The 22,879-nt window shown below is 37.7% G+C and overlaps 1 protein-coding gene across 4 annotated transcripts in view; it reads right to left on the bottom strand.

The window, feature by feature from the left end:
- The window catches only part of CPVL (carboxypeptidase vitellogenic like), a 43,141-nt gene extending 25,753 nt beyond the window's left edge, over positions 1–17,388 (bottom strand). The window contains exons 1-4 of one of the 4 annotated variants that reach the window (XM_034402554.3): positions 17,256–17,341; positions 10,612–10,825; positions 4,005–4,213; positions 2,482–2,600 (exon numbers count right to left, since the gene is read on the bottom strand). In XM_034402554.3, the coding sequence (XP_034258445.1) occupies positions 2,482–2,600; positions 4,005–4,197 (312 nt within the window). In that variant the 5' untranslated portion in view covers positions 4,198–4,213; positions 10,612–10,825; positions 17,256–17,341. Of the gene's footprint in view, positions 1–2,481; positions 2,601–4,004; positions 4,214–10,611; positions 10,826–17,136 lie in introns of all 4 variants that reach the window. The other 3 variants (XM_060685742.2, XM_034402553.2, XM_034402555.2) reach the window with 3 other exon arrangements.
- Positions 17,389–22,879: the final 5,491 nt, after the last annotated feature.

The following is a 22,879-nucleotide window of genomic DNA, read 5'->3' as shown; positions in this document are numbered from 1 at the left end:
CGGTCACATATCAGCATTACAAATAAAAGTCATAAAAACAATATAATAGTAAAAATAAAAATAATTACAATTGGTCATGGATTATCAGTGAACAATTTGAGTCTTCCTAATTTAGGATACAACATTATAGACTGGCCACATTCAGAGAAACTACTTCGTACTGATCTGATAACAATCATTGTACATAAAAGATTAGTATTTCCTATTTATTTTATTAGGTGATGTGTAATCAATTGAGTCTATAAGTCCTTATAGAAAATGCAGTATAGCAGGATGTGAACTGTAGTTTCAATGGCCCCTAGTCCACAGGGATCAAATGCTTTTTTTTTTTTTTTTTTGTATCAGTCCACCAAAACTGCTGTGGGAAGTGCAGTGCAGCATTCTAAAATTAGTGTTCTTCAGATTTTGAGGATATAAATATAAATATCTCACTGCTTTAAAAGGAGGCATTTGACAGGTAAAAAAGCAAACATACTTGGGAAGAGTAGTGTCCTGAATATTTTTCCAAGAGCTGTACACTTCACCTAGAGATATAATAATGTCGGCAATCAGGAACTCCTGTTATCCATTAAGTGATACAGATCTTCAAATGAAGCTAGGTTACTTGGCTATTCTTTTAAACTACAGTGGTTATAATTCCACACTAGCTAGGAGGTAATATCACTTACCTTTTAAAAATCCTCTTAAAAAAGCAACTGTTTTGCAAACGTTCTACTGCCTTGAATGAGTATAAAGAAAAGTGCCTTGTTATCTTCTTAACAATTGATCTAGTCACTAATTGTAATGTAGGAACTAACTTCTTATCTAATGTTTATTTATGCCCAGACGCAGAAATATCTCAATACAATGCTCTGTCTGTGTCAACCATTCTTTTATAAAATTCCCAATGGAAACAGTTGGTTTGTGTTTGCCTACTTTTAGGTAGGCTGTAAATCCTGCTTTGTTTAGACTAGTGTTTGATGGGTTTAAGGTAGTATTCTACTCTCTAAATGTTTCCACATGAGTTGCCCTGTTCTTAATTTGATTGTTTTGATAAAGGAATGTTTTTACAGCTGCACAAAGCCAGAAGGAACCATTGGGACAGAAAGATTTATAAATATTTAAAAAAATCAAACACCTGCACAGTCTTTAATTGTTGATATTCAGAGAAAAGAAAGTTGCAGATTTTATAGTAAGAGAAAAGAGACAGAAAAGTTTACAGCTATGTTGCTAAATGCACGTGGAACAGATCTAGATTATCTGAAACTCTATTATGAAATTCTAGTCTAGACTAACAAAATCTGCTCATGGGTAAACTAGCAAAACAATGTCTCCCCCAGGATTTCTATACATTGCAATCTGAATATAAAAATAATGAAACCTTGAGCAATTTCAGGAGTACTTATTTCATTATTCTTTTTTCATGATTACCTCTGTAAGTCCTGGGGAAAAGCATTCAGATTCTCCTCTAAATAAAACATTATTACTGCCAATACTTTTTTTCCTTTCTCATATTCATTATAAATGGAATAATAACTCAAGAATATAGCCACCACCATCATATCACCTGAGATTACAACTACATTGTTAACAGAACAATTCATGTTTTAACTTTAACTTGTACTGGTATTCTTGTTCAAAACTATATTTTCACATATTCCAAGGAGCCTTAGAATTTACAGCATGCTAATACACCTTTAAGAAATGTAAAATATTTCATGCTTACTGGCATAAATTCATAGTAATTAATGCGCTTTTGCAAGTAGTCCTCAATGGCTGGATTCACACATGGTACCAAACTATATGATGGCTTATTTGATTTCGACTTAGCAATATATGTGAACCTCAGCTACCATGGTTTTATAAATCATGGCTTATAAGTTAGCACAATATTCATATATTTGTAGTATTTATTATTTGTATCTTTGACTATATACATCATTCCCATTAGCATTTTTGGTCTCAAACATCCATAATTAAACAACAGATTGTCATTATGGATCTAATCAGGAAACAATTTCAAGATACTTTATAAACACATCTTTCCAATATAGAGTACACGGGGGTGGGGAAGGGAGCTCACATCACTCTTTCACTTAAAAAATAATAAAGTAAATGTGAGGTCATATTTTAAATTATCCCAATGTTACATTCAAATTTTATTTTGTCTATGCATCATCAGTGTGTATGTATCAAAATAATTGAGGTGCGTTATTTTCCCAGCCTTTAATATACTAACATATAGTAGCCCAGGACTTTCTTTCTGATATAAATCTATTCATAGCCTCATACAGTAGAGTAATACAGAAATAATTATTTATCTAAAAAATTATAACAAGAGAATCATTTGTCTAAAAATGATAAATGATAGTGTAGTGTTTCTTTTTACCGCTTCTATGGGCTTAAGGTTCCTTTAATATCAGATGTACCCACACTACAGAGGCAATTGCCTTTCTAATCTCGTCTTCTAGTTCCAAAAGGTGAAAAATATATTGTACCCACCTGAGCAGGAAAGAACCAGAAGAAAAGGTTGTTATTGTAAGTCTTGTTGACTGTCAGATAGCCTGAATAACTCTTCACATTAGGTCCTGGAAGATGTTCCACTAGGCTTAGTTGCCTTCCTTTGAAAGAATGATAAATCATTATCATTTGTTTAAATGAAGGATTGGACTAGAATTCAAGAATCTGAATATATACAATATAACTGACTTGTGCATAAAAAGTAATAAAAATAAATAAACATTTTCAACAATCCAATCATTGTAATGTATGATTGTTTGGCTTGTCTGGACCACACTGAGTGAACAAGAATTGTCATGGGTCACGTATAAAACATATATAAATAACAAACTTCCTTTATCTTTTAACATTTTTAAAATTATCTTGTGGGGCCACATTACCAGGTGTCCAGGCCACATGAGGCCTGCAGGATACAGTTTGGACAAAATTACTCTAATGTTTACACAATTACCCAGAAAAAAATATTTAACTTAAAAAAATAAAAATTTATTTTAATTTTTTATTATTATTTAAATGGTGTACCACTTTTTCTAATTAAGAACCAACAGTGAAAAGCTGGGATAAACATATGAGGTACTCAGCTTCATTTAAGTATTACGAGGATCTGGGTTTTTTATAAATATACTTTCTCTTGCTGTAATGATGGATTTCAAAAAAAAATATGCTTGTTTAATTTACAAGAAAGAGAAAATGAATAAAAAAGCCAACTTCTATTAATTTGCCAGTAAGTATACTGGTTCAGATTGCTACGACAGCAGTAAGTTTATATCCTCCTTTCCATGGGAAGTCACAATTACACCGATCACACAATGCTGGCTTTGCAATATTAATTTAAAGCTTTAAGATGAGAAAATTTCAGTTGGAACAATAGTAAGTTTGCCTCAGTCCCCCCTACTTATGAAAAGTGAGAAAGGATTCCAGTTCTTTGAATTTCCTGTAAAACATATTATAACTTGGCAACTGGAAACACAATACATTTAAAAGTTTTTGTTTTCTTCAAGTTGTATCCATACAGATATCCAGACTGTAATATGACCTGTGGCAAATGTCTGCATTTTTACTCTATGGACCTGGGTGGTCCACAATCCAAACAATGATAGAAAGAGAATAAACGTAAAATACATTCCTCCAATTCAACTACATTTATGTAAAGTTCCAGTCAAACATAATGCAAAGTTTAAAATACATCCTCAAATCTTACTGTTGTAACCACTGGATTTTAATAGGGATAACTATAAACAAACAAACAGATGGCAATGAAAAAAGGTGTAGTGATTATACTTGTACTTTTATGCAGGCACAACTGGGAACAGCTCCCACAAAAGGAGGGAACTTGCAAAAATCACAGCTGCTTGAGCATTTTACAAAACTTCTCTTGGGAATCCTTTGCACAGTCTTAGATTTATTATGTGCAGACACTGCAGAAAAGCTGGAGACACTGGAAATATTATCTTTTTGCATGGTTTAAGTCTTTTAAAAATGTCATCTTTATAAATCAATGTTACCTTCCTCAGTTTTACCGCTTTCAATGTAAGGTGTTAGAAACAGTGGTTGTCCAGGATCTCCTTGTGATGGCAAAGCATATTTTAGTCTTCTAAAAATATTCCCCATGGCACTCCATCGTACATGGCAGCTGCTTAATTCTAAGGAGAAACTCAGGCTTAGCAAAGCCAGTAAAACCGTTGTTATCTTGCACATCTTTTCACTTGATTACCTTGAAAGGAATCAAATAAAGCACTATTTAAAAATGAAAAATTGGTTACAGTGGTCTTGTCGAAACAATCCAGTTATGCCAGTCATGCCAACCATATTCCAGGATAGAATCAGTGGTGAAATCCAAATTTTTTTACTACCGGTTCTGTGGGTATGGCTTGGTGGGCATGGCTTGGTGGGTGTGACAGGGGAAGGATACTGCAAAAGGCACCCTGTTATTAAGCTGCTTAAGACCAGCTGCCTGCAATTACTGCAGGGTTCGAATCTCGCCAAGGCTCAAGGTTGACTCAGCCTTCCATCCTTTCTAAGGTAGGTGAAATGAGGACCCAGTTTGTGGGGGCAATAAGCTGACTTTGTATAAATATACAAAAGGATGAAGGCTATTGCTGAGCACATTGTAAGCCGCCCTGAGTCTTCGGAGAAGGGCGGCATATAAATCAAATTAAAAAAAAAAATCTCCATTCCCACCCCACTCCTGGGGAAGTATATTGCAAAATCTCCATTCCCATCCCACTCTGGGACCAGCCAGATGTGGTATTTGCCGATTCTCCGAACTACTCAAAATTTCTGCTACCGGTTCTCCTAACTGCTCAAAATTTCCGCTACCGGTTCTCCAGAACCTGTCAGAACCTGTTGGATTTCACAACTGAATGGAATGCAATATTTACCACAGATTTACTTCCCTTTCTTCTCCTACAGGTTGTCCTCACTTAACAATGATAATTGGGACTGGCAAGTTTGTTGTTAAACAACATAGTCATAAAGGCCAATTCTACAATACTGCATTGAGTTATGATGGCAATCCCAGTTAACCATAGTTAGATGATTCTCGCACAATTACAGTATCTTATAGTCAAGAGATGACCATTTGTGACCTCCTGCTGAATTTCTCATTGCCTTTGCTTGTTAGAAGTCAGCAGTGAATGTTGCAAATATCGATAATGCAATTACAGTATGCTGAAACATCATAATTGTGAGCCAGTTGCTAAGCACCTGAATCACAATCACGATTGTGCGAACAACTATGAGTTGTCATAAGTCCCCCTCATTCAGTACCATCATAACTTTGAATGGCGGCTGAAGAAGTGGTCATTCAGTGAGGACTCTCTGTATCAGTAATAGTTAAGGTGTAATTGTGACATAATCTTGCACTTGAATTATGGTTACTATATTAGTACAGCCACAATGAAAATTATCAAACTTTATCTAGTAAAAAATAGTTCAAGGAATTATTGCAATTATATTATGCTACAACACTGTGATTTCTCTCCCTAGCCATTTCCTTACCAAATATAAATATAAATGGCAGTACTATGAAGCCTAAACATGTTAACTTCTTCTCACTCCATATGTGCAATCATCTGTCCGATTCTGTAGATCATTTTCAAGGCCTTGTTAGTGATTCCACAAAGTCAAGAAAGGCATTTCCTCCCCAGAGAGCTTTCCTATAGTCTTGAATACTACTACTTTCAGATTAAATATTATATTTCAGGTCTCGCTTTCTAGTTTCAACTATGGATGTGTTACTCAGAGGTTTTGTTAAGGATGATACAACAGTGCTCTTCAGTAAATGCAATAAGACTGCATATTCTCTTGCCTTTGTATGCAACCCTTCAGGATCCACTGTTATACTGACAGAACTGGAATTTTTTGGCTCTCTAAATAAAGCATCAACAAATCCCAGATTGTAGATCAAACAAAACTCTCCAAATAAAACATGACAAACAACATGTTTCTACGTTACAGTCTCTACACATGCTACACTCTCTAGCGGTCAAACTCTAAGGAGACTTTACGGTTTAAATTATTCCAAGTTTTGAGTCCATTGAGATATTCATTGAGGACAACTCTGACTTTTATCATTCAAACTTCAAATAAGGGCTCAACTAGCTTGATATACTGCCATATCGAAACAAAAATGAAAACCATATTCTTAAATATAAATTTACATGAGAATTCTAGCTTCCATGAACTGTATAAAAATTTATGTTTGTAATTATAGAAGTAACCGGTAATAAATACCATATGTAATAAAAAAGCTTGAGATAACATCTTGGTGTGAAAATTAATCAGGTTTTGGGAAGAAAGCTGGGCTTGAACCCCTAGCTGAAATCACAACAGCAATCAGTAAAATCATAATGAAGAAGGTGGATACTCATATGAAACTTTCTATGTCTGGATTTAGTGAGTTCATGATCTCACTCATCTAGTTTGTAAACTATATTGAAGATGTTGTCTAGTATTAACCCAGTAATGTGTGGTTTATTTAATAAACCATGAGTAAGCAAACCATGATTACAATGTGTAAATTCAAATGTTGATTCAATAAATAAGACATTAATTATGTCCTCATTCTCATGGATAAATATCTTATTTTGTTATTATTCCAAAATAAGGTGAGAATTAGATGCAGTTCCAGGGCAATCTTGATAAAACACTTGATGGGGGAAACAGTAACATTCATTTAAAGCTCTTGTTTATAATAAAAATAAATAAAGGACAAGAGTTTTTTTCAGACAGAATACATGTAGTTCATTTAATGACCATTCAAAGTTACAATGGCACTGAAAAAAGTGACTTATGACCATTTTTCAGTCATGATTTTTTTTTTGCAGCATCCCCATGATCATGTGATCAAAATTCAGGTGCTTAGCAACTGGTTCATATTTTTGACCGTTGCTGTGTCCCAAGGTCATGTGACCCCCTTTGGCAACCTTCTGGCCAGCAAAGTCAATGGGGAAGATAGGTTCACTAACAACTGGATTACTAATTTATCAACTGCAGTGATTCATTTAAAACTGAGGCAAGAAAAGTCATAAAACGGGTCAAAACTCACTTAACAATTTTGGGCTCAATTATGGTTGTAAATTGAGGACTACCTGTATGGCTTTTACATAGCATAGCATAACTTAGCCAAAATTACAAAATCTGCATCATGATGATACAAGCTCTACGCTTTCATATTTGCATTGCAATGTCAACACAAACATGTAAACATTGAGGTAAGCATCACAGCACAAGTTTTGTCACTTGATAGTCCTCCATCCACCCTCAGAGGATACGACTCCGTGTCATATACCCAACAGCATTCCACTGTATCATATGAACTTCTTTCACTATAACTGGCAGGTAGGTAAAAATAGTTAACTTTAGGAATTATTTATTTGATTCAGTTTCAGTACTGCCTAATTCCAACCGACATTGTTTTCCTCCTAGCAGTTCATTTATATTGTGTGCTTAAGGCTGTGCATACTGCTCTACAAGCTTTTTTGGATGAAGATCAATTTAAAAGGCATGCTATTAAATTTTAAATAAAAAAAAATCCCAGAGATTTACTATACATTGTTAATATGCTTAATTGATCATTACCTCAAGCCTCACTGTAATGTGATTATATTAGTGTAGTTAACAATGCTGAAGAAGGTCTAACTAAAGAACATCTCTCATTATATTGACATCAGGAGACATCCAGCCTGCTGGGCTACACCTGATCAACTTCCATTCTTTAGTGATTGAAAGACAACTTTGTCTTAGGTGAGAATTGCAAGGCCCCACTTCTGATGTCCATTCCGATTCGAATTCAGGCTTATCTGGACGATATTTTAATACAAGCCTCGTCCCTCAACAAAGCCAGAACCAATGTGTCTCTCACATTGCAAATATTACAGAATCATGGGTTCCTAGTCAACAAGCCCAAGAGTCAGTTGGACCCACAAACTCGCCTAACTCATTTAGGGGCAATTATAGACACGCAGGTAGGGCAGGTATTCCTTTTTCAGGAGAGGAAAGACAGCCTCAGATCCCTGATTCGGCATCTGTTACAAGACCCGACAGCTCCCACGCTAGACCTATCCCACCTGCTGGGGAAACTAGTTTCATGCACAGACATAGTTCCCTCGGCTCGGCTTCATGGCCACAGTCTTCAATGGCTGCTGCTCCCTCATCAACGGGCACGGTCAGCGGCCTCCAAATCCAAGATCAGGGTCCCCCTGTCGGTACGCAGATCATTGCACTGGTGGCTGTCCCCGGCTCTGGACAAAGGGTGCATCTTCTTGGACGTACCTCCTCTGAATATGACTACAGACGCCAGTCTGACTGGCTGGGGCGCGCTCCTGGGTCCCCAGGTCGCTCAAGGGCGGTGGTCCCCGACGGAGGCCAGGTCCAGTATCAACCTACTGGAACTCAGGGCCATTCGCCTGGCCCTTCGGTCCTTTCATCGACTGTCCAGGGACAACACTTGCTGGTGCTTACAGACAACGTGTCGGCGAAAGCACACGTCAATCGCCAAGGGGGCACAAGGTCCAGGACCCTAATGCAGGAGGCTCTTCTTCTCGGGAGGTGGGCGGAATCTCACCTTCAGTCCCTCAGGGCGGATCACATCGCAGGGAAGGACAACCTCCAGGCAGACTATCTCAGCCGCACCACAATAGACACATCGGAATGGCGCCTCAATCCCAGCCTGTTTTGGGACATCTGTCTTTGGTTCGGCCAACCACAGGTGGACCTCTTTGCATCCCCGGAGAACACACAGCTACGACGATTCTTCACCCACTACCCATCGCAGGGGGTGGAGGACACAAATGCACTCCGCTGTCCATGGCCTCGGGAACTACTTTATGCGTTCCCGCCGATTCCATTAATCCCGCGGGTCCTTCGCAGGATCATAGCCGAGGAAGCGGACGTCGTCTTCGTCGCTCCTTATTGGCCAAGAAGACCATGGTTTTCCGACCTCGTAGCCCTCTCAACTCCCTCCAGAGAAGGTGTCCCTCAGTCAAGGGACAATCCAGCACCCAGAGCCCCAGTGGCTCAGCCTAACCGCTTGGCGCTTGAAGGGCTCCTCTTGAGGGAAGCGAGATACTCAGAAAACTTCATCCGGGTGATGCAGGCTGACAAAAAGGAGTTGTCGAGTCCTACCGGAGCTCGCCATCGATGGGGGGTGTGGGAGACGAAGAAGTGGAGATAAGCAGCCGCAGCGAACACACAAACAGTTCCTGGATAGCAGCATTCAGGGTGATGATTGATGACGTTGCCGGGCCTCTCCGATTCTGCTGTCCTCGCTGCTCTGGTGCTCGCAGCTGTTACTGTTAAGGGAGTGGGGGGGTGCTTGATTGATAATCACCGGATGTATGTTTAAGGGGCTGAGTTTTTGTTAAATAGCGCTGGGGTGTGATTACACCCAGCGCTGACTTTGAACCAAAACACCGACTTGTACTTTACTTTTGACTGCAAGCTTATCATTGCCAAAGTAAACCCTGATTCTCTGTGCGTTACTGGTGATTATTTCCTATCGCAGTTCTGAACGAACGACAAGCCGAGAGGAGTCTACCATCAGACTCTACAACATCACATGGAAGGTATTTATCTCATGGTGCTCTGCGCGCGAAATTAACCCATTGTCAGCTTCTGTTCCACAGGTGTTGGAGTTTCTCCATGATGGCTACAGCAAGGGCCTGGCGCATAATACCCTCAAGTGACATGTCGCAGCTCTCGCCACGGTGTTGTCACCCAGGGACGGCGTGCCTCTGTCTCACCACCTCTCTATCCGGAGATTCCTGCGTGGGGTTCGAAATCTACGTCCTCCCATAGTACATCGATATCCCACTTGGGATTTGCCACATGTGCTGTCAGCCTTGACGGGCCCACCCTTTGAACCTTTACGTACTGCCTCCCTCAGATTTCTAACCATGAAAGTGGCCTTCCTGGTGGCCATAACTTCGGCCCGACGCATTTCTGAACTGGCAGCTCTTTCTGTCAGGCCAGATTTGGTGTGATACACCCAGATAGGGTAATTCTCCGATTGGACCCTGCATTTGTGCCAAAAATTAACTCACGGTTCCATCGTGAGCAAGAGGTTATCCTGCCTAACTTTTGCCCCAATCCCTCTCACCCCCTGGAACACAAGTGGCGGACCCTTGATGTTCGCAGGGCTCTAAAGATATATATTTCTCGGACCGCTCATTCAAGACACTCCGAAGCCCTATTTCTCTCTTTTCAACCCTCGTCTTTGGGATCCAAGGCTTCCTCAGTCACCATAGGGCGTTGGATCCGAGCTTGCATCTCCAAAGCTTACGACTCACAATCTCTCCCCATTCCACGTCGTATCATGGCTCACTCCACACGGAGTGCAGCTACTACCGCTGCTTGGGCCACGCAGGCCTCCCTCGAGGAAATTTGCTGGGCAGCTACCTGGGCCTCTCCTATTCCATTCATCAAGCATTACGGTTTTGGACACCTTTGCCTCCGCCGAGGCAGCCTTCAGAAGGAGAGTGCTCCAACAGGTACATCTGGCACCTCGACATCGACCATCACAGACTTCCCGCCCAACGACTTGACAAGCTTGGGTATGTCCCACTTCTGACCCACTCCGCATCCTAGTGGGAGAAGAGGCGTTGGACTTACCGTGAACGCTCTTTCTCCAGGGGATGCGGAGTGGGTCAGCCCCACCCGTCTGCGATTTCTCTTGTACTTTCTTGCCTTGAGACTGTTTTGCAGATCTGCCTTCGTCGAACAAACTGGAAGGAAGGGAGGCCTGAGTAGGCGTGGCCAAGATTATCCGATTTAGTGATTGGCCAGACGGGCTGGATCATCCCACTTCTGACTCACTCCGCATCTCCTGGAGAAAGAGCGTTCACGATAAGTCCAACGCCTCTTTTCCTCCTAGCAGTTCATTTATATTGTGTGCTTAAGGCTGTGCATACTGCTCTACAAGCTTTTTTGGATGAAGATCAATATAAAAGGCATGCTATTAAATTTTAAATAAAAAAAAATCCCAGAGATTTACTATACATTGTTAATATGCTTAATTGATCATTACCTCAAGCCTCACTGTAATGTGATTATATTAGTGTAGTTAACAATGCTGAAGAAGGTCTAACTAAAGAACATCTCTCATTATATTGACATCAGGAGACATCCAGCCTGCTGGGCTACACCTGATCAACTTCCATTCTTTAGTGATTGAAAGACAACTTTGTCTTAGGTGAGAATTGCAAGGCCTCACTTCTGATGTCTCTTAGGCATATGAAAACCACTCACCACTTTATAATTAGGCTTTCCCATGATATTAACTGACAATATTTGTCTTTTAATGGCTTGGTCTCATTCTAGATTTTGTTTGGGTTTAGAAGCTACTTCAGTATTAATTTAAATCAAAATATTAGTATGATTAATAATAGTAATTAGGATTACCTGTGCTAGATGTGTCATTAAACATGAAACATTGCTGGTTTTAGTTCTTTCTCAACAAAGTTCAATATTTTAAGGAACTGTTCTTGCTATTAAAATCATTTAGAAATGAAAAGTACAAAATTGGATCTCCAGTCATACTGGAGAGGAATGGATTTTCAATCAACAGTAACAGAAATGCTTTTAGACTTCTACGTAGGTAATTCTACCCAGGAAACATAAATGAAACCAAGAAGGCCAAATTCAATCAACAGCGATTCCAAGTATACAAAGTTGTTTTCCATTATAAACTTATGATTTCCCAGTACTACAGATCAAAATAATGTACCTAATCTACGTTAAACAAAGTTAAAACAGGATTTGTCAAATGGGTAATGTCTACTTATGTTACTGAAAAATTAAATTACAATCATCTTAATGATTCTTTATTAAGGTGATTTAATTTAATTAAGATTTATGTAAAATGGTTAAGGTTCTAAGTTCTTTTTAAAAATTATGACATAATAATTGGTAAAAAGATGGTATTAAAAGTTATCAATGACTGCTTTCCATATTGTGCCACATACAACTAATCCAGAATCAAGAGTTCTCACTTCTCTGGCCCCAATTAAATATTATTCTTTTACCCAAGCACTACATTTGAAAGAGCAAAAATGTATTTTTAAATAACACTGATTCTATGAAAAAAATGTTTTCCTGTGCTTTGTCATACATTCATATGAAATGGTATGCTTGTAAATTATTGCTTAAGTTGCATTAATTTACAATAAGGGAAATATGACTGTAAAAAATCAACAACAGAATTTAGTATGTAAAATTGTTGAGTAATTTTTCCATTTTCTTTAGAACTCTTTTAACCCAAAGAAATAACTATCTGGTATTATTAAATATCACAATCCTTAGTGACACTTTTTAAATACTATATAGGAAGGTTATATAAAGTTGTTCTAGTAGATTGTATTGCCACCTATGGATTATATACGTAGTACATTGCTGATGATTCGATATAATACTTGCAAACTGTGTTCATATACAGTATTGCTCTGAACTGTAATGTGGTTTGTTTGACTTAGCCTATTATATAAACTAACTTGCTGTCATTGGTCAAATGCGGTTTATTCATATTAACTGCAGTCATACATCACACTAATTGAAAACCAATGTATATTATATACATTATATACATACTGCCAGAGTCCAGATAAAAATTTCTTAGCACAATAGCACAGTTAATAAATTATCAGTTCTTCTATAGGGAAAATTTCAGGTAGGCTAATTAGCACCTCAAGTGAACTGAACTACATTACATGCTATCGGTATGTGTTGAAGATGAATGACTGGGAAGAGTTGAAGTTGTAATCCAAAACCTCTAAAACATTCCAGGGTTGGGAAAACAAATACTTGGTAAACAAATTCTTCCTTTTATTCTCTTCAGGATATTTCTGCATATAATTGCTTACTTCTGCATACAACTGCACCACTGGAGTAAATTGTTACAGAAGTAGAAGTATTAGTCTCAAAGAAAGAGGTATTTCAAATTCCCCTTGGAGTTTTGAAATATTATAGACAATTCAAGCTGTATTGACTTGCCAAATATTATGGTTAGATGATCTCTTATTTCACTTGGTACAGTAGCATATCCAATCAAAGAATGAGGGATACAAAAGCAGAAATGATGGTGCTAAAAGTGTATTAAGACATTAATTCCAATTCCAATCAGTCACTCAGGCATATTGAGAATATATTAAAATAATTCATCACTAGCTGTGATAGAACAGGCAATGATATAAAGCTACCACAATTTTTTAAATTGGGACTAATGAGTAGCTAAACTAAATGGCATCCCAAATATGGTTTTTCTCGAATCATCTATTAGGCTAAGCAGCTATTTCCATGTCCTTTCAAGATTTTCCCTAATAAACCCTTCTTGATATGGCCTGCATCTGGGGAGATGTGCTGGAAAAGACAGCGAACTGCAGAAGTGAGATGAGAAATTAATTAGTTAATTTTTTCTTTATTATTTTTACAAATAAGTCAAGATGGTGAACATATGAAAACTCCATGGATCCAATGCCTACAATTCAGTCCTACACAGCAGTCCTAATCAAGCAATTAAGACAATGTAGATCACTTTTAACTTTTGTCATTAAATGTAATAGTGGACAGTCCTGATGCTTAGTCCAACTACCAATGTTTCTATATATTTTACTTTAAAATTTTACTATTTTTGTTGGCTTCTGAAGAAGCGATGCAAACCTGGAATTTTCTGGAATATTCTGTCTTTGTCTAATGAAGCCTGAAAACATCTGTTGCAGCCCATTTATATATAAGCAAGGAGAGCTCATCAAATGGATTTATTGCCACAAGGTCTCTAAGTACCCAGTGTGTATGTGCAATAAAGAGAAATTATTTTTATGATAAAGAAACTAAAGAAGGAATCAGTTTTTATCACAGTATTTGAAGACTGTCTAAAATTGCATTTTGCTTGACGTTAATCCAGATTAATCTTTCAACCAAATATAGAAATCTTTCATATTTGCTGAGGTGAGGAAGAAGTTATGAAAACAAAGAAAATGTAAGAAGAATGCTTTTTTCATGCTGCAGTCAAAAACATCATTAGCAAGCAGATGCCTATAACTCTTCCGTTTTAGGCACAACACTGATAAAATTTTAAAACTACATAATTATTTGATGTTTCTCTCCTTACATGGCCTTTAGATCAATTCGCAGGTGCTAAATTATCAAAACAAAAATGTAGTAATTTTTCTCAACCTGATGCCTGCCAGGTGTGCTAGGTACTTCAGCTTCAACCAAAACAATACAAGAGCACACAACAGATATAAACTCATGGTAAACCGATCCAAACTAGACTGCAGAAAATACAACTTCAGTAACAGAGCTGTCAACACCTGGAATGCACTACCTGACTCTGTGATTTCTTCCCCAAACCCCCAAAATTTTAACCTTACACTGTCTACTATCGACCTCACCCCATTCCTTAGAGGTCTTTAAGGGGCGTGCTTAAGCGCACCAGTGTGCCTATCATCCCTGTCCTAATGTTTCCTTTTATCCATATCCATTTCATGTATTCATAATTATGTTTAGACTTATATTTGTTATCAAATACATGCTTGACAAAATAGGTAAATAAAAATAAATAAAATAAAATAGATAGATACTGAGATAACGGAAAACATTTGGAAGGTACTCAATTGGGAAAGGGTAATGTAAGAGAAGTACATACATAATCATAATCGTAAGTTTATTTGTCAAACAGGTAAAAGTATAAAAATATAATTTGAATACATGAAAAGAGTATGTAAAAAGGAATATTAGGACAGGAACGGTAGGCACACTGGTGCACTTATGCACATATCAGTCAGTTTGATCAATCTGCTTGTTTCCCTATCCCGGTGAAGCATACTCAAATAAACTGAATAAATCTTTTGGCTAATATATACAAACTATCATGGAAGGAAGCATAAGTTCTGATCATACTGTAAATCAGTGGTACTCCCTCTAGTGGCTTATATCTATTCAGGATCTTTATTTTTCTTGTCAAAACATAGGCTTTGCATTTTTTAATCATGCTACTTCAAAGATGATACCAGTATCAATAAATCAATGGCAGGAAACCTTGTAATAGTTTGAACAGAATGCATTGTCCTATAGTCTCCTTTTCCCACAGTTGCTTTCCCCTTGCCTTGCCTTGCCTTCCCCTCTATTTCTCTTTTTCAGTATCTATCCATTTCTGTTCCTTATTAAGCATCTTCTGGTTTCCAAAGGTATCTCTATACCCAAGTATTTCATAATTGTAGCTAAACAGGAAGGTTTGAGCCTAGCTTACTAATTATGATGGTAGGGCAAATAATTTTTTTTAATAAACAGCAAAAGGGTAAATAAAACCTTGATTTTAGAGAATTACAAATAGAAATACAAACATCCAGATAAATTTGAAATAAGATTTTGGAATTAATTATAAAAAAATCTTTCCTATAGAAAATACTTTTGTTTTGAATTCTTAAAAAAAAAAAAACACTAAGATAAGACTTTATAAATTGGAAACTAGAAGGAATTAAAAGCTAATTAAAGGAGAACACTCAAATTCAATTAACTAAGGCAGAATAAAGCAAAATATTTTAACACTGGATATACTAAAGGACATTTTTGAACAATGAACTCAAAAAATGTTAGAAATGTGCACCTCTGTAGACAATGTTTAAATGATGTTATGGAAGAGGAATTACCAGACATGATTCAGGCCGATTTGAAAATGGATTTTAAAATGACAGACTATAAGAAAGTTGTTACACTGTACATATAAAATAAACCAACTGAAATTTTCATAATTGAAATGGATATGCAAATAAGAAACCAGACGTAACCTGCACACTTTTCCTTTATAGCAGGGGTGTCAAGTGGCAGCCCGTGGGCTGGATGTATCACACGCAGGCCACATCCACCCCACCCCCTCAAATGGGAAAAATGTTGTGAAACATCACATGACAGCAATGTGAAGCAACATGACACAACGAGTTTGACACCCATGCTTTATAGGATTTATATAAGGCTTGTTAAAGCTTTAAATAATTTTGTGAAAAGAAACAAACTAAAAAATGAAATCAAGTTCTAGAACATGTGCGAGAGCACCAATTTGCTGTCCTAGAAACAGGATATTGTGCGTTCTAGTTCAGTCTTAGGCAAGAAAGCTGCTGGATGACTTTGGGCCAATCATTTTCTCTAGTTCAACCTACCTCACGATTGTTGTTGTGAAAAATAAAAATAATTATAAAGTAACAAAGGAAAGTTAAAAATATAATAACTAATTTGAAAGATCAAGATTGTTAGAAGTAAAAAGAAGGAATAAAAAGTAGATTTATTTGATTGAGATTAAAATAGATCTCAGATAATTCTTAATGGACTGGCTGACATCAGAACAAAGTCTTTGTTTATAGAAAAGAAATGGCATATAAAAAAAGAGATCATTTATTATATTTTAAGAGAAGTAATAAGTTAGTAAAATTGTTTATCTTTTTTGTGATGAAGGGGGGAAATTATTCTATGTATTTATTTTTCTTTACTTACTAAAACAGATTGTTTATCAATTTAAACAGGTATTTAATAAGTCAGATATACAAGGAGACCTTTCAACCTTACACAACTTCTGCAAATATTGTTTCCTGTCACAAGGGCAATTAAAATATAGCCACTCCTAAATTTAGAGATTGACAGTTCCCCTTTGACTGTCACAGGCCTTCTTTTACCCCATTTAACCATCTGGTGCTTCCAACAACCGTATTTATTAGCAAATCCCCACTGAACTCAATGGAATTTGAGTAGAATAGGTTTATCGTGGTCAATGTCCAATACGTTTGTTCTGAATAAATCGAATCATGTTTTCTTTATTTGATCCAGGCCTCTTTCAGGGCCCTCTCGGGGCTTCCACCCAGGAGGAAAGGAAGGAAAACGACTCCTCGTTTTTCCATAATAAAACCCAATTCTGAGAAAGGAATTGCTAATTCGGGAAGGCCTTTCCAGTCAAATTGGAAGACCTAGGAAAACCGCAGCGGCGTTCCTTTTCTAAATTAAACACGGTAATTCCGCATATTTTGCACCAGGTTTTTCCTAGTCGCGCGGAGGCGATCCTGCGCTTCGGAATAGTTCCGCCTTTCACAGATCTGGAAAGGCAGCGCAACCGGAGCGGATCCAATCAGCATCTGCAGTCCAAGCAGAGCCTACCATTCCTTCTCTTCCCGGGTGCAATTGCATGCCGGCTGTTCTCCTCCGGCTGGCTGCGCTAATTTACAAGAGTCTCATTCTTATAATTCCTGTGTACCGATCTAATCGACTTCACTCACCAGCTTCAAATGATCTCGAATCCTGGGGGTAAAAGCCAACTTTTAACCTATTATAGCTCTATTGCTGAAAGGAAAGGCGGGCGCAAAACAATCAGCCTGCCCACTTTTTAACCCGTGGCGCACGCCCTTCTTTAAAGAGAAACGGGCTTCCCGGCTTCGGAATAGGCTTCAAATCTTCAATAACTCGTCAATAACTCGTGCCATGTTTTCTGCAAAGCTCACCAGACCTGGGTTGACATCAGAAGACAGTATGCTGTACAGAAAATTGTAACTCTAATGGTTTGGATTTTTGCAATTCAGATCTGGAATAGCAAAACTAAACCAAAATAAAGGAACTAAGTGTAAAGGAACGTTTTATTTATGTTTCTTCCTTTACACCTTCATTAGAAGCTGCATTATGGATAATTATGTGTTCCAAAATAATGAAGTATTTCCCATACTGATCACATAGTTGACCACAATAAAGTGCAAGTGATCTCTGCCTCCTAGTTTTGGATTTATATGGGACATATAGCCCCATTAGGTTATTTGAAGCGCAGGGCTGTATAACAGACTGCAATGAATTCAATTTGCCAGATGGAGATTGGAAGAATAAGTAGAGGCTTATTAAGAATACAAGAGCCTTGAAAATGGATTTCAAAATTGGTAAATAGATAAAATCTTAGATATTATCCTTCTAAAGATCTAAATTTTCCACGACAACAATTAGCATGAATATCATCAATTCATATATGAAAGCCTCTCTGAAGCACCAGAATATAGATGGCTAAAATCATCCGACAATATTTGCTGAAAATCCAAGGCAGGTCATAAACACTGTAGTATGTAATCAGCCCCAATGAAAAATTAAGCAAAAAGGACATCTACTGGGGTGAGGAAGTAGTTGGCAACAGCTTGAGGATTAGGGGTGGGTTCTACTTACCTTTACTACCGGTTCATATTGTGCACGCACGTTCTTCTGTGCATGCGCAGAAGCTTCTGCGAATGCGCAAATAACCTATGATGACATCCGGCTCAGTGGACGGAGCCTTCCGCCAGTTTTATTACCGGTTTTTGCAAACAGGTCCGAACCGGAGGCAACCCACCACTGTTGAGGATGACATAACATTTCATCCATGAAAACTCAAGTAATCTTTCAAAATATTCCATATCCATTTATATTCCGCCTTTAGGAGATGGAGACAATGTTCTTAGTGCTCCTTCTTCCCATTTGTCATCACAAAAATTACTCTTGAGTAATCTGGAGTGAGAGAGAATGGAATGAGACTCCATGAGCTTCTACAGGATTTGAGACTAATAATTCCTAATGCCAATCCCATATGTTGATTTCTAAACAACTCCAGCTCTCTTCTAAATGAATAGAAATAGTAAGAACAGGAAAAGTTGAAAGCATAAATATTCATGCAAAAAAATAATAATAATGGAAACCAAGGAGATTTAATCATTTGTAATCTTCCAGGGGTTCATTCACATCTTTGGCCAGCTCCATGATAAATTCTTGCATTTTGTTGTAAGAGGTTCATTCAAACCTTTATTGTCAATGCACAACATGTGTACAACAAAATTGAATGAACCTCCCTTGGTACAGCCCACCCAAGAACACAGAATACATCTCAATAAATCAATAAATAAAAAAAGAAATCCCCAAACCCAAATAAGTAATAAACTAGCACACATTTCCACATACATACATACATACATACATACATACATACATACATACATAGTGTTATATTACACCGATATATACATGTTGCACGTTGCACTGGTACTGTAAGTCAATCACATTAAATCTTATTGTGACAGCCCATGGATAAAAGCTATTTTTCAGCCTATTTATTCAGCCTATTTATGCTTCTATATCTCCTGCCTGATGGTAGGAGGATAAAGAAATGCTGTCCAGAATGTGAATCATGCCTAAGGATTTTCCTCGCTCTGCTGAGACAGCGGGACCTGGCGATTTCATCCAGTGGGGTTAGGGGGCAGCCCATGATTTTTTGTGCTGTGCTCATGTAATGCTTGCTGTCCGCGACTGTTAAACCAGCATACCATACCATGACACAATATGTGAGAGTGCTTTCTATTGTAGATGGGTAGAAGGAAGTCATCAGCTGTTGTTCCATCTGATTTTTTCTGCAAGACACTAAGGAAATGCAGTCTCTGTTGAGCCTTTCTAACTACCTGGGCTAAAGTGCACTCCAGTGGTGAAATCCAAATTTTGTTACTACCGGTTCTGTGGGCATGGCTTGGTGGGCATGGTATGGCTTGGTGGGCATGGCAGGGGAAGGATATTGCAAAATCTCCATTCCCACCTCACTCTGGGGCCAGAGAGAGGTGGTATTTGCTGGCTCTCTGAACTACTCAAAATTTCTGCTACCTGTTCTCCGAACTGCTCAAAATTTTCGCTACCGGTTCTCCAGAACCTGTCAGAACTTGCTGGATTTCGCTCCTGGTGCACTCCCTCAGTCAATAGCTGAAGTTCCAAGAATATAGCAAGAAAATATTTTTCCATTGAAAATTAAAGAAAACCCCTTACATCCCACACAAGAGCCAGAAATATTTCCTCCAATAACTTGCAGTTCTCTAACTGGTCCACTATAGAACTTGTCCCCTCTAATTGAATAATGAAGCCCCAACCCTAAGTGGCCATGTCTACTTTGGCTATCAGAGTGACCAAATCTTCCCACAGCAAGAGATTTTTGTGCCTGGCTTGAGGAACATTGACCTCATAGAACTTCTTTCATGAGTCATGAATATCTATGCAGCCTGCCTGCATCTCTTTCTCACTTCTAATCTCCCTTGCAAAACTTCTACTGACAGTGGACAAATAAGGAACAGGTAAAAAGGTTCTTCTCTATTGCTTCCACTTTTCCTTCTCAGGCCAAATCCCGATCTTTTACTTTCTTTCTCCACTTTCCTCCGCTGCATTTTTTTCTTCTGTGCTTCATGAGCCTCACAGTAGCATCACAAGGTCCACATCATACCCAGGCTAAGAATGGATCCTTCCAAGAATGGTGGCTACCTGTTGCTGCTACTCTATTTGTCTGAAGGAGAATGAGTCATAAATAGATATTATGACTGGGTATTGCTATGATTGAGTAACAATTACATAAGTGGTGCTTAACTGGAAATCTGGTGTCATTCCCAAAACTCTGGATAACAATTTATCAAAAGTAGACAATCTTTTTACCCAACTTTGTTACCCAATCAGACACCTCTTTTGACAAACAGATGTCAGTTCCTGAAACTGATATCAGTTAAAAGTTTGTGAGCTTATTTGCTTTTCCACCTGATATTGGGATTGTTATCTCAGGACAACTATACTCAAACAAACTTCTGGGGCACTTGAAGACATGTTACAGTAATACAATCCACCAATTTACCTGCCTCTGTCTCCACTCAATCATATTAAATGGCAGCCACATTTTTGTGTTATGAGGAAAAAGTTGAGTGGGTGAAATTGTGCTCAGAAACAGCTAGTCCTCAACTTACAACAGTTCCAATAATGGAAAATATTTGTAGCTCAGAATTGAAATGAGGGGTTGTTGGTGCTCTCTGAGCTTGCTTGTTTCCTTGCAGACATTTCATTACCCAACTAGGTAACATTGATGCTGATGATGTTACCTAGTTTGGGTAATGAAACATCTGCAAGAAAAGAGCCAAACTCAGAGAGCTCCAAATATCTCTCCTTACAACAGTTCATTTAATGACCATTCTAGGTTACAACGGTACTAAAAAAAACACTCATAACTATTTTTCATGTGACTGTTGCAGCATTCCCATGGTCATGGATCAAAATTCAGATGCTTGGCAATTGACTTATATTCATGACAGTTACAGTGTCCCAGGGTCTTGTGATCACCTTTTACAACCTTTTGACAAGCAAAGTCAATAGGAAGGCCAGATTCACTTAACAACTGTGTTACTAACTTAGCAATTGCAATGATTTACTTATCAGCTGTGGTAAGAAAGGTCGTAAAATGGGGCAAAACTCACATAACAACTATCTCACTTAGCAACATAAATTTTGGACTCAGTTGTGGTTGTAAATCAAGCGCTACCTGTATTCTGAAACTGAAATGCATTATGATAACCAGAATAACCCTAAATACTGTTTATGTTTATCGTATTCTGTCATCCTTTCAGGCTTATATCCTATGCCATCTCAAAACTAAAAAAAATATATCATGTAAGGTATGTTTGTTATCACTTCTTTTGTCTGGATTTTAAGACTAAAGATTATAGCACCTTTGCAGTAATATACAGATAGACCTTGCTTAATAACTACTCTGTTTAGTGCCTGTTCAAAACTGATCCCAACATGCAGAGGAAGTTTTAAATATTTAAAAATTGTCATTTTCAAACTTACCTTAATTTAAAAAATCCTACTTTTATTTTGGAGATCATGATGATACCAATGAAAATCTTATCTCATTTTGTTATGCTGACATTGTAATGTAAATTTTATAGGGAGATTGCTATCCATAGACGGGACTATTGTATCTGGTTTATAAAACTTGAAGGACCACTAAATAGCAACAAAGTTAGCCAAACATTATTATTATTTGTAGCTATCTAACAAAGTTCCAGATTATTACAACGTAAGTCTATAGCCCAGTAATGGTCTTCAAATGCCGTCACTACCGGTTCGCTTGTGGATGTGTGCGCGTTTCTGCATATGCGCGAAGCTTCTGTGCATGTGCAGAAGCTTCTGCGCATGCGCAGAGACGTCCGGGCGTGTGGGCAGAGCCTCCTGCCACTGCCACTATTGGTTTGCCCAATCCGGGACGAACCAGTAGCAACCCACCACTGCTGTAGCCCTATCACTAAAAACTATAGTTGAATACAGATTGAATGTCTCTAATCCTAGCATCATACTTTACAAGCTCCATAATAACTATTTGCACTATATGTAACAATGATTAACACAATGTATCCAATCCCTGAAGCTACAAGTAGCCTATCATTTTTTACCTAATGTGGAGGAGGTAAATATCAAGAAAATCAATTTTTGAATTGTAAGCGCCCAGAATCATTGATTGACTTGGTGGCTATAGAAACACACAAACACCATTTAAGCAGCATGAAACTGTACCTACTTTCATGTAATTAAGCTTCACTGAATCCAAATTCTAAGTGCATGGCATGAAGGTTATGCTATCTCATTTTCCCTAACTGCAATATACTAAATGGAAGAATTAACTTTCTGTACAGTATTTTTTGGTGCCATCTAGTGGTCTCTACATTCTTCCAAACAAACATGTAACCCTTGTAGGACTGTATTACGGTGTAATATATTCATTAAGAATGATAAAATTACTTTCTTTCTATATAATAGATGCAGTCTGGAATGTTCTTAGATTGTGACAATAATTCTTGCTTCGTTAAGTATAATTTCTTGAATAAGTCATGATTAACAAACCACACTGGTTGGATGCATGCACTATCAAGCTAAATGATACAAATTTAAATATGACACTAATAAAATAACCAGGAAAACATAGGTAGGAAGTTAGCACCCACCCCTTTCCTGGAATTATGAAATATTTTAGGAAATATTAAAAAGGTAGAATATTATATTTCCCTGGATGAGAAATGGAGAAACATGTTTTAAAGACAAAGCA

This window comes from Pantherophis guttatus, chromosome 4, assembly GCF_059756535.1.
Source record: "Pantherophis guttatus breed Tessera chromosome 4, ASM5975653v1, whole genome shotgun sequence".
In the NCBI taxonomy this organism is placed as follows: domain Eukaryota; kingdom Metazoa; phylum Chordata; class Lepidosauria; order Squamata; family Colubridae; genus Pantherophis; species Pantherophis guttatus.
Note: the sequence above shows the minus strand (reverse complement) of the source record. Positions and strands in the feature narration are given on the sequence as shown.